At 46.3% G+C, this 14,604-nt stretch overlaps 1 protein-coding gene across 1 annotated transcript; it reads left to right on the top strand.

Annotated features, from left to right (window-relative positions):
* Positions 1 to 12,523: 12,523 nt before the first annotated feature.
* On the top strand, positions 12,524 to 12,854 carry F5J12DRAFT_899106 (uncharacterized protein; the record flags this gene model as incomplete). Its single annotated transcript, XM_051748151.1, has 3 exons — positions 12,524 to 12,597; positions 12,649 to 12,709; positions 12,759 to 12,854. The coding sequence occupies 3 exons, from the start codon at positions 12,524 to 12,526 to the stop codon at positions 12,852 to 12,854; spliced, it is 231 nt and encodes a 76-aa protein (XP_051594278.1).
* Positions 12,855 to 14,604: the final 1,750 nt, after the last annotated feature.

Genomic DNA, 14,604 nt, shown 5'->3' on the forward strand with positions numbered 1-14,604 from the left:
GGCAACAAAACCTCATTCCCAAGTACTGTATGGCCATGGAGAGTTTGGTCATGGTGAACATTGATAACATGACTTACTGGCATGAAAGATGAGATGTCATACTATATAAGTGTTGGCCAACTTTCCCACAGCTTTGCATGGTGGCATGCATCTGCCATTAAAGCAGTATTCATTAGCAAATGCTTAGCTCACATTCAACTACACCAACCAATATATGATTGAGACCCCTGGCATCATTTGGGAGATCTCAAGAATGATGTCATTGCAGATAGCTAGTGGTCTCTAGATGGAAATGGTTCACAGAAGACATGCTAATCTGCCATACATCTGGCATTGCCATGTGGCATAGCATGCCAGCCTGGCCTGTCCCTTTGCCAATATGGCAGCCTTTCTGCTGGTCCAAAATCTTACCTTGTTTTCAAAGAAGTTTTTAGTCCACTCCTGCTTGCATTTCAACAGCTGAACCTCCTCCTTCCATCTGTCCCACAGCACTCTCACCCAGAGCCAATTGACTCTGTAAACTAGAGAAAATGATAAGTAAATCTCAGATGCTGCTGCCATGTGACTGCTCCTCTCACATTCTGACATCCAATCATTAGTGGCCATGTCCCTTGGTACATCCATTGTCCAGATCCAAGGTAGGGTATCATCCCTGTGACCTCTGGCATTTGGGTCAGATATTGCCATGCTGATAGTTAGGTTGGAGTCATTCAACTCTTTGTATCACTCCAGGATATCCAGCCCAGCCCCTAACCTGCCCATTTGAATGTGGCACTGGCAGTACACAGTGGCATGATGTTGCACAGCTGCTTTGGCATTGGCCACCCTTCCCCAGGCATGCATGGCCATGTGGTAATTACTTCCATGGTGAATGTTGGTTTGAAAGATGACTGCCTTCTCTGCAAGCACAAGCTGCAGTTCATGAAGACAATCATTGGCCTGTCCTTGCTGCAGTTGCAGCTCCATTAGTGTCACATACCCCAGGCCAGATTGTTCAAAATGATCTTTGCCAACATTGGATGGCAGTGGCAATGCAATGGTTTCTGGATCATGCAGGTTAGATGACCAGTGCAGCTCAGCATCCTCAAATCTGTCCCCAAATAGTTTTTTGGCAGTGTTGAAAATGCCATGTATATGGGACTGGAGATGATCATGGCAACATGCAATGGTGAGATTTTGAGCTTCTGTTGCTCTTGAGCTGATGTGCCAGCATGCCACTGCAAGCTGGATTTGTGCTTCCTCTATCTTCAATGCCTTGGCAATCCAGGTCACCATACCCTGCAAATTCCCTGGCTGAGGGATGGCCAGTAAATTTATCTCAATTGCCTTTGCAGAGGGAGCTTCATTACCACTCAGCCCAAATCCTGTCCAGGATAACCTTCAATACCTACCTTTCTGCAGCCTGACCTCATATATATCCATGGCCTGTAGCCTTGTCAGCCAGTTGTCCAATGCTGCTGCTGCTTCCCCCCCATGATTGGCTGATTGCCAGTGGGACATTACCATTCAAATCAGCAAACCTGCCTTCAACCACTAAATAAGATTCCTCAGCAACCTTGAGTTTCTGCTTGAGTCTCATTGCTGTAGCCTGTTAGCCATGCAACCATGTCTGATACAAGCACTAGACTTATGCATTCTGACCATTTTCAGGAAATTGCCATCATTCATTTGGAAATCAAGTACCTCCTGCCAATGAGGAGTAGCCATGCCTCTAGCAGATGGGGAAATGATATTCAGGGAGGACCACAAGGTTTCTATGATCTCCCCATCCACCCAGCCAGCACCCACAATGAAATTGGGAGCATATTGTGCAAAGCATTCTGTGCAGTGGCCATGAACATGCCATAACCCAATGCCAGGGCAGATCTGCATGCCATCCAGCATGGATATATAGGCATTGGCATGTAGCCATCATTCTAAACCTTTGCTATACTGGCAGTTAATATCATAGAAATGTATCACTTGCTGGCCAGGGACTGTGCCATGCCTGACAGCATGCACAAGTGCATAGTCCATGTTAACCTGCCTGTGATGTTGATGTCAATATTGCCATACATTGTTACAAGGTTATTCATACTGTTTGCCCCTCTGGAAGTCAACCATTGCATGTGGCACAAAACAGCCATGCTATGCACAGGCACATCCACCTATTCCTGTAGATGTGAGCTGCTGCCAGTTGGCATTTGCTTGATTAACTGCCTGATGATTGCTGCAATCCAAGATCTTGTAGTGTGATCAGTCCATTGGGTAATACATTCCTACACATCACCCACCTCAACCACATTTTTAGTGCTGCTCAAATATTCCTTGTATGGCTGTGATGCAACCATGTACCCCTTTCCATCCATCAACCAGGCTTTGCTGCCAGTGTCCTTTGGATGCATATGCTCTGCCTTGAAACTACCATCCATGACCAAGCTTCTTGCCAGTGTCCAACTGGATTATACAGTGTATAAATGGCTAGCAGCGTTCATGGTATCACTCACTGGGAATAATCTGTTGCATCTTCAGGGATGTTGATGCTGGGTTGGGGACATGCTGGACAGAATAACACTAATTCCCCAGGGCCAGCATCTTCTGTGCTTGTGTGGGATCCCTGCCATTTCAGTAGTTTCAGGAGCTGCCACATCCTAGCAACTCTCAGCAGTTCCCTGTACCTATCCTATCATCCAGCTAAGAGTTGTGTTGCAGTGATACAATTCAACAAATAGGACACACTGGCACCAGATGAGGAGAGGCATTGGAGGTTATGCAGCAAAGTTTGCTGTAGAAATTCATTGCTGAGGTACCACATTCCACATTGTCCCAAATGAAGTCATCAAGTACTTGGAAGGTAAATGCAGTCCTTGCAGCCTTTGTGGTAGCAGGAAACATCCCAGCCCACATCAGCTGTATGTGTGAATCCTCTGCCCCAGGGCATCTACAATACTGCACATTGCAGTAGTGTATTCCATTGGTGTACATGACAATTAGACAGCTTCAGTTCCTTGGGACCTGCAGATTTGGTGGACAACCATCTTGATCCACATCCTCCCAATCATCTTCCTCCTCAGTTTTGACTTCATCATTTGAACAACCACCAGCTTGGCAGTGCTGCCCACCATGCCCAACATGCAGTACCCAACCAGCCTGAATGGTAAATACAGGAACAACCATCATGATTCAGCTGCTTACCAGCTGCAGGGATGATTCCTCAAAGAATGTTCCATTCCATTGTTCCACCCTGTGGAATGGCCAGTGCTTGTGTTCTGCCCAGCAACATATGGTGCAGAAGACCAGCCAATGGGCACACTCAGTGCACCAGAAAATTCCATCCACTCCACACAGGGCACAATCCCTTGGCTCAGGTGGGGCCTCCATGTCCAACAGGATGGCTAGATAATGCTGTTGGTGTGGCAACCACTGCTGCAGATAACTATTCTACAATTGTGTGACACTGTCATTGCAGATTTGTTGGGCAATGCGGCATTCCACACACCTGACTTTTCCAAGGTTTAGAAGGTGTTGCAGGCAATACATCATTATTGGAAGGTAGTTGTTCACCCACATCATCCAACAGGCAGTCCAGGTGATCCAGGATAACAGAGCCAGGCCATACAGAAGGCTGAGTTGCATGGCCTGGCACCTGCTTTCTGGGTGCTACTTTTACCATCTTATCCCTATATCCTCAGGTGGTTTTCACTCTTTGCCAGGTCACCTGGGTCACTCTTGTAGCATGTCCTGCTGGTGCAATCTTTGACTTCCCCATGATGAATGTTGCAATGCAGAAGGGTTTTGATCACAACAAATACATGCAGCCAACACATGCTAGCAAGGTCTGACCACCAACTATGGTAATGCTATCTTAGGATCTGGCACATGATTTCAGTGCTGGCACCTGCACATTGCCTAGAGATCAATGAACTGAATGAGCACTTGCAAAAAGCCTTGTCCTACATCATGCCCATAGTGCCTATACCATCCACAGAATCTCAATGCACATTGCCCAATTACCAAAGATCTCAGATCCATGAAGTCTGAGAGGCACCACCTTTGCACATGGCTCAGGGATGGAAATCTCATGATTGACTCAATGCCATCCAGTGACTATGAAAGTGACTCATTCTCCAACAACACCAAACCCTCCCTGCCACAAAAGGGGACCAGTCTTCAGCCAGCCAAAATTGATATTCTTGAGGCTGAGCTAGAGTCATGGAAAAATGCTGACTGAAACAAGAGGAGCTCCATCATGTTAACCCTCAGAAACAAGATAAGAACCTTGATGCTAATGTGATGCTGAAAATGCATGAATGGGTTCAGAAGAAGGTGTGCCACACCTGCCATTGATTACCTGGCATGTCCTTACCATTTCCAGGCAATTCAGACTTGGTTGTACAACAACAGCTGGAGCCATAGTCAACAGGCTCTGATCAAATATGGTGGCAGTTGGACACTGAGGAAGGTGGTCATGCCCCATCAAAAGAAATCAATCAACAAAGTGTTGGAAGAAGCCAGGATCAAGCTGGGATCCACAGAAATGATCAAGTCTTATCAGAAGGCTGTTGACACTGTCATGAGGTCCCTTACTGCCAAGGAGATACAGGAGGCCAAGGCATTGGCCAAAGAATGGAATGAGCAGCAGCCACCTCAGGATGTTCAGTCAGAGTACATACCATTTGGCAATGCTGCCCATCACTCACAAGAAACAGAACCACAGAGAAGAAAGGCCATAAATATGCCAAGAAATTTGCTAAGGAAATGTGGAGGCAGTGTGGTGCCAGGGTGGTAGTGATGGTGGCATGGGAAGATGCTGATGGAGAGGTGATAGTTGGAGTGTGAGGAATTTGTTCTTTGTGCAGATGAGTACCACCAGATTTTGACTGATTCATCCAGACATGATTTCAATGATGAATTGGGTAATGGAAAATTATTTGAGGAGTTGGACAAGTACCAGGATATATTGGTAAAGTATGCATGAATGGCATTTGGGAATGGTGGGACTGATGCTGAGTTGCCAGACAAAGATGCTGCTCCATGGTCAAGGCAGAGAAAGAGCAATGGGAAACCTAAAACCATCCTTCTGGTCAGTGAAAACAGCACACCATACATCCTGAACATATTGGACATGTGGGCACCAACGTTGAAGGATATCATGCAGACATTTGTGACATTTCGCTATCATATGTATAACAATAGGAGAAATACTGTTCATTGACATGTGTTACAGGGAAGGCCTGCAGGAATTCACAGGTGACTGTTCCATGGAGCACAATAATGACCAACACTGCACTTTATATTGCACCACAGTTTCTGCCACCTGAGGTTCCCTTGAAAGAGCTGAGTTGACTCACCCAGGATGAGTTGACAGCAATCTTGGAATGGTGGCAAGAGCGAAAAGAGTGGCATCCCAACAATATATTCAGCTTCAAGAAGTGGAGAGATGCTGGAGGGTCCCTCCAAATGCTGGTAGCAGAGGCTGACAGCAGTGGAGCAAGGATGGGTGCAAAGCAGGATTTGGATGGGAGCCCAGACCACTTGACAGGCAAAAGGATGATGGATAGAATGATGCAGGGTAGGAGGAAGCAGTGATGGCAAACAGGTATGAAGGAATGCATCTGGAACTTAAATGTGTGGCAATATTATCTAATGGGGGACAAAGTTGTAGGGTCTGATTCTGACAATGAATCCAATCTCTGTCAAATACCACCAACATTGCTGTCAAATAGAAATGATGGTACAGGCCCAAGCATGGTGGATGAAGATGCCACAGAGGCAGTACCATTGCTGGATTCCCAGCAGTGGATTGCCAGATGCCAAGTGGCTGAGGGTGACACCTGCCAGCCAATTGGTAAGCCAGTGGGATCACAACAGCCAAATATTGTTAACATTAATGGCTGACATGTTTCAGCCATTGGCAAGGAACCACCAAATGCCTGGTGGCAGGTTGTGGGTGGCAATACAAGCCCTGTGCAACCTATGCCAGAAGGCCACCACATTGATTTGCCTGATTCTCTCCACCTGGCAGATCCTTTGGCAGTGCCAACAACTATCAAGAGAGGCCATAAACAGGAAGATTCAAAGCACAAGTTGCCCACTCCATTGATGAGTCAGTACTTGTGCCACAGTTGCTGAATTGTTGATTCAATTTATCTCTCAATCCTAGTACCCATGCACTGGACTGGCATAGACAATGTGAGGGGTATGTGGCAATCAAAATGGGTGTGGAAGGCACCAAAGTGGCCCAATGATGATGTTCCTACTCCCAGTCCCTCCAAGAAACATAGGTGATGTTAGCATTTGTATTTTACATGGCCATGGAATGTGATACTACATTTTGACAACCAATAGCTACAATTACAATAAATCCTCATCCAGTTCCAATTCATCCTCACCATCCCAATTGCTGGTCATCAAATCTTGTATATATTGCTGAGTCCTTGCCAGCTGTGCTCTCCTTGCAAGCAACAGGTGAAACCAGATGCTTGATTCCACCAATATATTGCTGTAGTGGTTGTAGGCCACAATGATTGGCCCATTGGTGGTGGTGTTAAGACAGGGCAGGTGCTCATCAGCCAGTCCTGTGAGAAGAACCACAAGCCACTGTGCTTTTTCCATGGCCAGATGATTGATATATATGCAAGGGATATCATAAAACAACTTACATGTTGTAATTGGCCCTTCATCATGAATTCCTTGTATACCCAAGTCACTGGTGAAACATTGCAACACTGAAAAGCAAGCTAATACACTTAATACTGGTGGCAACAAGAGATGACATGGCACTCACCAGCAGCAGCATCTGTGGCTGTAGGCCATGGAGATGGTTTCTGTGATGTAGCCAGGATGGGCTGTGGCTTGGAGGCTGCCACACCATCTAACCACTCATCCATATATGCATGATCTGGGGGAGATGGCACAGTTTGTGGAATTTGTGCAGATGCCAGCAATGATCTAGGTGGAGGTGAGAATGCCAGGGAAGATGTTGGTGAATCCCAGCTAGGTGCAATGGCAGCCAAGGATGGCATGGAATGACTTGCTTGCCATGCCTCCCATTGTTGATCAGCAGCAGATGGCTGCACCTCCAGTGAAAGTGGTGGGGAGTCCCAAGATGGTGCAAGCATGCTGAGCAATGGCCAGGAAGGGCTGGCATTTGGCAGCATGGAGAACAATGGCAATCCCAGCTGATGGCCCCAAGCTGCAGCATTTGCAGCTGCTCTGAATGGTAGAAATTCTGGTTCATCTACAACCATATCTGTATTGTTGGCACCTGGCAATACCTGAGGTTTATTATGCAGGGAGATGACTGGTGAAGGTTATTGACAGTTGTATGTTATAACAACTACCTACATTGAGTGTCCAGACTGCCTGGCCTCCACCTTACTGACTTTTGCTCCATGATATTCAGCAATCTGTAGAATGTTGATAGGTTGATTGAAATATTGTTCAATTGTGTCAAAATGTCAGATTTGGCTATTTGGGCTTGTTTGTCCACTGGCCAGTGTTGATGCCAGCACAATGGTTCATGAAAATATAAAATGCAGCTGCACTGCTGATGCAATTGTCAACTATCACTTGACTGCACTGCTCTCACACCAGTACCCCACTTCCACAAAAATGTCCCAACACACTGAATCATCCCAAACTGCCACCACCACTCCCTCTGTTGCTCTCCCACATGAAATAGTCACTAATGCTGCAGACATAGTCATGGTGGAGCTTTTGATGCTCCATGACCACAGGAACAAGCAATACTGGAAAAGAGCTATGCATGTCATTTGGGAACAATTGCACACAACTTGTTGACAAGTTAGGCAGAGTCAGCTGTAACCATGTCCACAACACCTTTGGTGTGTGACACCACCACTCATTCCCCTCTATGCTGCCTGATGCCATTGACACCCACCCCTGCTGGCACCTCACATCCATGCTGCCAGCCCATTCCCAACTATGCCGCTGCTCATCGCTGTCTATGCTGCTCGATGCTGTCAACTTCCACCCCCTGCCAGTACCTGATATCCATACTGCTACCCCATTCCCACATATGCTGCCCAATGCCATCGACCCCTGCTGGTACCTCATATCCATGCTGCCACCCCATTCCCATCTATGCTGCACAATCCTGCCAGCTTCTGCTCTGCACTAGTGATTACTGCTCCCTGCTTGCTACTGCTGTGTCATGCTGGTGAGTTCTGCTGGCAATGAATCTTGCACTCTCCTCACTACCCCACCCTGTCTCTATATGCAAAACTATGCTGACACATACTAGTGTATGTGGCCATATGCTTTTGCATCTTCACTGGCTTACCACTTACCACACCATCAGATGCAAGAAAATGCCACTTTTGCCTCAGTCATGCTCAGACGGTCCTTGCCACTGGTACTCACCACTCCAGTAATCCACCTGGCATTTGGTGCAATGGCATATCATGTTTCCACCATGTGCCAGGAGTGGCTGCTGTGTGCCACTGTATGCCTGGACATACTGTGTTGTCATGTTGGGCTGCCCTATGTACACAATGCAGATCTAGTCTGGGCTATGCTATATATGTTCCTATGACATGATGACATTCTATTTAAAGCCTCTCCATGTGACACCTAAAAATATAATTGTAGCCAATTCTGCTGTCATGCATGACAATACAATTGTAGCCAATCCTGAATGACACATGACAACATAATCACAGCCAATCCCTATGTTATGGTGACAACTTGTAGGTCAACTCAACCTCTGCTGGCCCATGTCACATGACAAATTGTCAACCTCCACTGACCATGTCACATGGCCTAACTAGGTACATGGGCTCCAGTGGTGACCAATGAAGTTTTCAATGGCTACCTTTTGGACCTGCCTGACTTGGAAATGGAATCAGATGATGAGCACAAGTCAGACTCAGCTGGGCAGAGTAGTTCTGTGGACAATGTGGGCCTGAGCCCTCAGGTTGCCCATCTGTTTCCAGTGTGAGTCCTCCCACCCCCCAAACAGCAACATCTTGACATTCTGGCTCATGTTGCTCACCAGCAAGCTCAGACCCATAAACAAAAGGCTCTCAAGTCTGCCCTCAATGATATTGAGAAGCTCATTCATTCAAAAAAGAATGTCTTCAATGCAGGACACCATGGATTGCAAGCCTACCATGCACAAGCCATCCAAAGCTGCCTATGGATGGTAGTCCAAAATCAGAAAAATCATACTGAGGCTTCTGAATGTGCTGCTGAAAAGCCAGGGTTTTTCTGAGCAGTGGGGAGGGCATATGGTGCACTGTTGGGTGAAGAAATGGGTTGATGGGCATGAGCTTCCTGTTTCATTTTGAGGGTGCCACCCAAAATCATTTTCACTTTATGACAATCCTGCAATATGAGATGAATTACAGTCATTCCTATGCATGAACAAGTGGGCTGTGGATCCCAAAAAACTTGTTGCCTTCAGCAAGGAAAAAATGGTCCCTGCTGCTGCAGAGCATTATCTCAAGCACATCACTGATGTTGAGATGCCTCAAGGTCTCAGGGAATACATGGAGGTTGAACTATTCCCTTGCATTCAACTGAAGCCAAGTAAAGGAATTTCCTTGGGAACTGCATGCCATCTGCTGAGGTGAGAGGGATTCCAATTCCAGAAGTACAAAAAATCACTATATTATGATGGCCATGAGTGCCTGGATGTTGTCTCAGACCACCAAAACTGATTTCTTCCAGAGATGGCTAAGCACAGGAAACAGCTAGTGGAATATGTTGTCAGGAGCACTGAGCAAGAACTGCTAAAAACACCTCATAATTATGTTGAGAGGCAACTTGTGCTTTGTGCACATGATGAGATGATGGTACAAGCAAATGACAATACAGGAAAAGGTTGGATCCTGGATGGAGAACAGCCACTGTGGAAGAAGGGTGTGGGGCATGGCTTGCACCAGAGTGATGTCATTTGTTCCACAGTTGGATGGTTGTCAGACAGGAGTCACACATTAGAATATGGGAAGAATTATGAGGGATACTGGACAGGAGAGCTCTTTGTTAAACAGGTACTGTGTTCCTTATCATTCAATTAAAGAGATTCTGCTTATTCTAGTATCAAAAGCTGAAAGAAAAGATCATCCCTGCATTTGAATGTGCCCATGGTGCTGGATATCAAATGCTTCTTATGGTTGACAATTCACAAGGGCATGCTGCTTATGCCAAGGATGCACTCCTCACATCACATATGAACATGAATCCAGGTGGTAAACAAGCATGCATGTGGGATGGCTGGTTCATGTGCAATGGAGCAACAGTCACACAACAGATGGTTTTTCCACAAGATCATCCTGAATTCTCAGACATGCCAAAGGGGATGAAGCATGTCCTTATCAAATGAGGTTTGTGGCAAGATGGTCTCTGTGGGTGGTGCAAAGACAGCTGCACATCAGACCATTGTTGTGTGAAACAAATGCTTGACAGTCAACCAGACTTCCAGGCACAGCAGTCACTTATCCAGGAAGTTATTGAGTCATCTGGCCACCTGTGTATCTTCTTTCTGAAGTTTCACTGTGAGGTGAATTTTATTGAATATTTCTAGGGGGCCACAAAGCAGTATCTGCATGCCCACTGTGATTACAAATTCATCTCGCTCCAGGAAAATATGCCATTAGCTCTGGCACCAGTGGGCATTCACACAATTTGCAAATGGGAACACAGGATGAAGCAGTGGATGGAAGCTTATGGGGCTGGGCTGGGTGCACAAGATGCTCAATTTCAAGTGCAAGCATTCAGTGTTAGATTTGGCAAGTCGCTTGTAGTCTTCGTTCATTAATTGATGCTACTTTTCCTTACCATGGGAAACACTTCCCGTTTATGGGTCTACAAGACCACAATACTTAGTCATTCTCAAGCGCTGACAATACAGTGCGGTAACTTTTGTTTTATTGTCTTCAAATGTTTCATATGTATAAATTAATGGTACAAGGACTTGTGCTATGACCATGCTTGTAGTTTCAACACCAGGTTCAACACCTGTGTCTCACCCCTTTTGTTTCATATGGCATACTTAACTTGCTACTGTAGTAACACCACCTCAGACATTTGCTGCTCGTGCACTCGACTGAGGTGGGTATAGTGTCTTGTTCCATGTTCGTGTACTTTGTGCTCATGTTGTTACCTTAGATCTCGTTATAGGTAATGCAAATATAGATGTTTGCCACTTGCACACTCGACTGAGATCTCATTATAGATTTCTGTGATTCAGCTCAAGGAAATACAAGTCACACTGACATGTAACTGATAAGGTTGCAAACATCATGGAGGGGCATTAATCCATAAATGGTAATATAGAGGGGTCTCCTTCCTTATTAGACTATTCCCACGCCATAGCGCCATTTTCGTATGTTACCAGATTTTATAACTCTGTCATTTTTCAAGATATCAAAAATCTGGCTGGTGAATTTCTTTTGATAATAAATTGGGACAACTTCACAAAGAGACTAACAATTTTGCGAAGATTTGTGTGTGCTATAACATTTGTACAAAAGTAGAGGTGTCTAGGTGACGTGCACCATACATGACTTCCAGCCAGTGACTCCGCAATCCTATGCTCCAATTACATAATTGTTGGCCATAAATAAAGGAAGGCAGTCATTTCTGAACCTTGTTTGGAGACGAACCGCAAGGGCCATTCCACACACACAGTTCATTTTTCATTTAGTTTCCCGGTGCGGTTCGCGCCCCATTTAGAGGGACTCTCGGTAACTTAGTTTGCCCTGCTTCTGCTTATGACGTCGAGAGAATGAAAACACTAGAACTCGGGGGTTCGCCCGCTGCCTCTGGTCATACCGTGACATGTAACCTAGTGCGGTTAGCCCCGTCATGGTTTCTGGTATTGTTACCCTGCATCGATACAACATTGGTCCGGCGTTCTGGTCTCTTCTTCGTGATGATGTTCGTCTATTAATCTGTTGGGTCATGCGGAAATTTTTACGTCCACTCACAACATACAATGCATGTGGCAGGTGTGTTTTTTTTACAGTCCGACTGGTTCAGAAAGTGAATATCAGCAGGTTCATTGGCAACGACCACCCACTCTCCATCCACTAGTCTAATTTGTAAGGTCACGCCTCAAATATTGTGAAAACGTGTGTAATAATTTGTTTCTACCGAAACCACGGTTGACTCCATAGATTCCATCTCACCCTACTATGGGGAGGCACATTCAGGGTCACCGCTCCTATCCAAGATACGAGGTGAACGGAAGACTGCACACATCGTTCAGGCGCGGTGTACGCCTTGCATCCTGCAGCTCATTACGGTGGAGGAGTTCTGCCGTGGTGCGTTTTCTTCTACAGTTGATAACGAATGAAAAGTTGGTATTTGAATTGATTAACGGTTATCGCTTTCTGGTGCCCGATTCACGATTTCAGATCACTGGGACAGAGTGATACTGCATGTACTTCAAACTTCAATGCTGCCCCTCTACACGCTGACACTGCACTGCATCCAGTGAATACCTTGGGATGCATTAACCTGACGTGCACCCCTTTAAAAGCAGAAGGCTTGTGACGGCCGTCCATATCATCCGATAATGCCTAACGACACCCAGTCGACTCCTGCCCCTCATGAGCCTAACGAGCTGATACACTTTGACCACGTTGGCAAGTAGGTCTCCCCTCTCTGTTCCGCTCGTCGTGCACTCATTCAATAATGCAGCAGCATACCCAGTGTTGCCGGCGCAATGGGAGACGGAAACCAGCCCAACGAGACTGACCATGTGAGTTTCTCGTAAGAGTGGTTGATACACGCATGAAAAATTTTACCAGGCCGCTTTTCCCGGTTCGTTGTTACACATGCCCGAAATCCCCGGACTCTTAGGTAACGGCTCGTGGAAGGTCAATGTATTTAGTGGCTTGATATAGCCCTTCTACATATTTTCGTGGTCGTTACTTTTGTACCGCCCCCCTCCCAGTTGCGCCTGCTCATGTAAGAACATCGCCAGATTTTCTTTTCTTTTCTCTCTTGTTGCCATAAGAAAATTCCAAAGCCCTTCTCGTCAGGTAACGTGTGCCTACGCCCCACGCCAATGAATTTGTTCATATGTTCTTGGGTGGTCATCAAGCTTATCGCACACGCCCAAAAGAAAAGGCATGCGACGATCTTTGAACCTACAGTACAGGTATGATATTTAAACACCATGGTTTTGGTCTGCATGCTTTGAGCAGCAATCTGACTCAACCCTCGCTGCGGACCACACCAAACCGGTTTTGATGCCATGCCGTCCAAGCAAGATTGTGTTGTCAATCTCGCCTTGTTCAGGCCGTGTGTGACATAGCCGACGCCTTGGGGCTCTTAACCCGTGGCCACATGAAAACCAACGATCAAAATTTGTGATTCGCGAAGCTATTGCTGGTGTCTAACATTTGCATACCTCCTAGGTGTATCCCCTCTGTGTACCAGCGTTCTTCTTGCCTTGCCTGGGCCAGCATGCTCCCTCTAGTAGCAGGTAGTCTGGCTCTGGGCGTCGTGAAACGTGCTATTGCAGAACTTATGCAACTACAGATCCCAATAATCTCCCCACTTAATGCTGTCATTGCTTTTGCCTGCGGTGATCGCAATGTTGTGAACTTATAATGCCTGCAGGGACATCACATAGACCCTAGCAGTGGTGGTCAATGACGCCATATGTGTTAACATACATGGGTACAATATGGGCGGCACGCATTGCAACGACAATCTGTATGGTTCGTACTTGGGCCAATTTAGCCATCTAAGCCGTGTAACCTCAGGGGCTGCTATATCCTAGGGAAGGAGAGTAGGCTATTGTAGACAGTGCTTGGAAGTCAAAAAATGATGAGCAATCACCAGCGTTGGCTTAGTGGCTGGCTTCAGCGCTTATTGGTCTTATCGTTGTCACACTCGTTTCTTTGAGTCGCCAACTAGCCTATCATCATGTCTGGAACTCGTCCCCCTGAATCTGCTGACAATGCATCATCATCACATCATGCGAACACAATGAGCTTTGGGGCATCCTGCTGTGCCATCATCATCTGTTTTGCTTCTCTTTTTACCAACTTAGTCAGTTCTGTGCCAATTCATCTCGGAGTCAATACTACTGCGCCTCTTTCCTGTCCTGCCAACGTCCTTGTCCTCAAGGATATGGCGCCGCGACCTGCTGTGCACTTTTCGCTATCGTTCGAAACGATGCACGAGGTATGCATCATTTTAGTCGCGCTCGCCCCGCACTATGAACGTTTGAATGCCTCGTTTATCTGCTTCTAATGGGTACTGAAGGTTGAGTTTGTCCCTCTTCTAGTCATCATCAAGAGATACTCTCAAGATGATAGGCCTATCAACGGCCTTTTGTCGAGGATGACACCCGGTACCTTGCAACACTCGTTGCTCCAAAGTGTGTTGTTCAGTAAATGAGAGGTGATTGCTATCCAGAGACGGTATGTCACCCTTCAACTCAATTAATTTCATTTACATGTTTTACATTTTTGGCGTCTTTATACTACATACTCGGATGTCTTCACTTCCGCTCACCTTACGCGATGTGACTGTGGATGACTCTACTCGGCTGTTTCTGAGTGCCCAGGGTGCCAAGACTGCAGGTGCCCATGTTTGATATTGCCCCTAATTCCCCGCAGCTCTGCTTTGACCACCATTTCT

The sequence above is a fragment of the Pisolithus orientalis genome (genome assembly GCF_024613125.1).
Source record: "Pisolithus orientalis strain OTSU chromosome Unknown F5J12scaffold_113, whole genome shotgun sequence".
Taxonomy (NCBI): Eukaryota; Fungi; Basidiomycota; class Agaricomycetes; order Boletales; family Pisolithaceae; genus Pisolithus; species Pisolithus orientalis.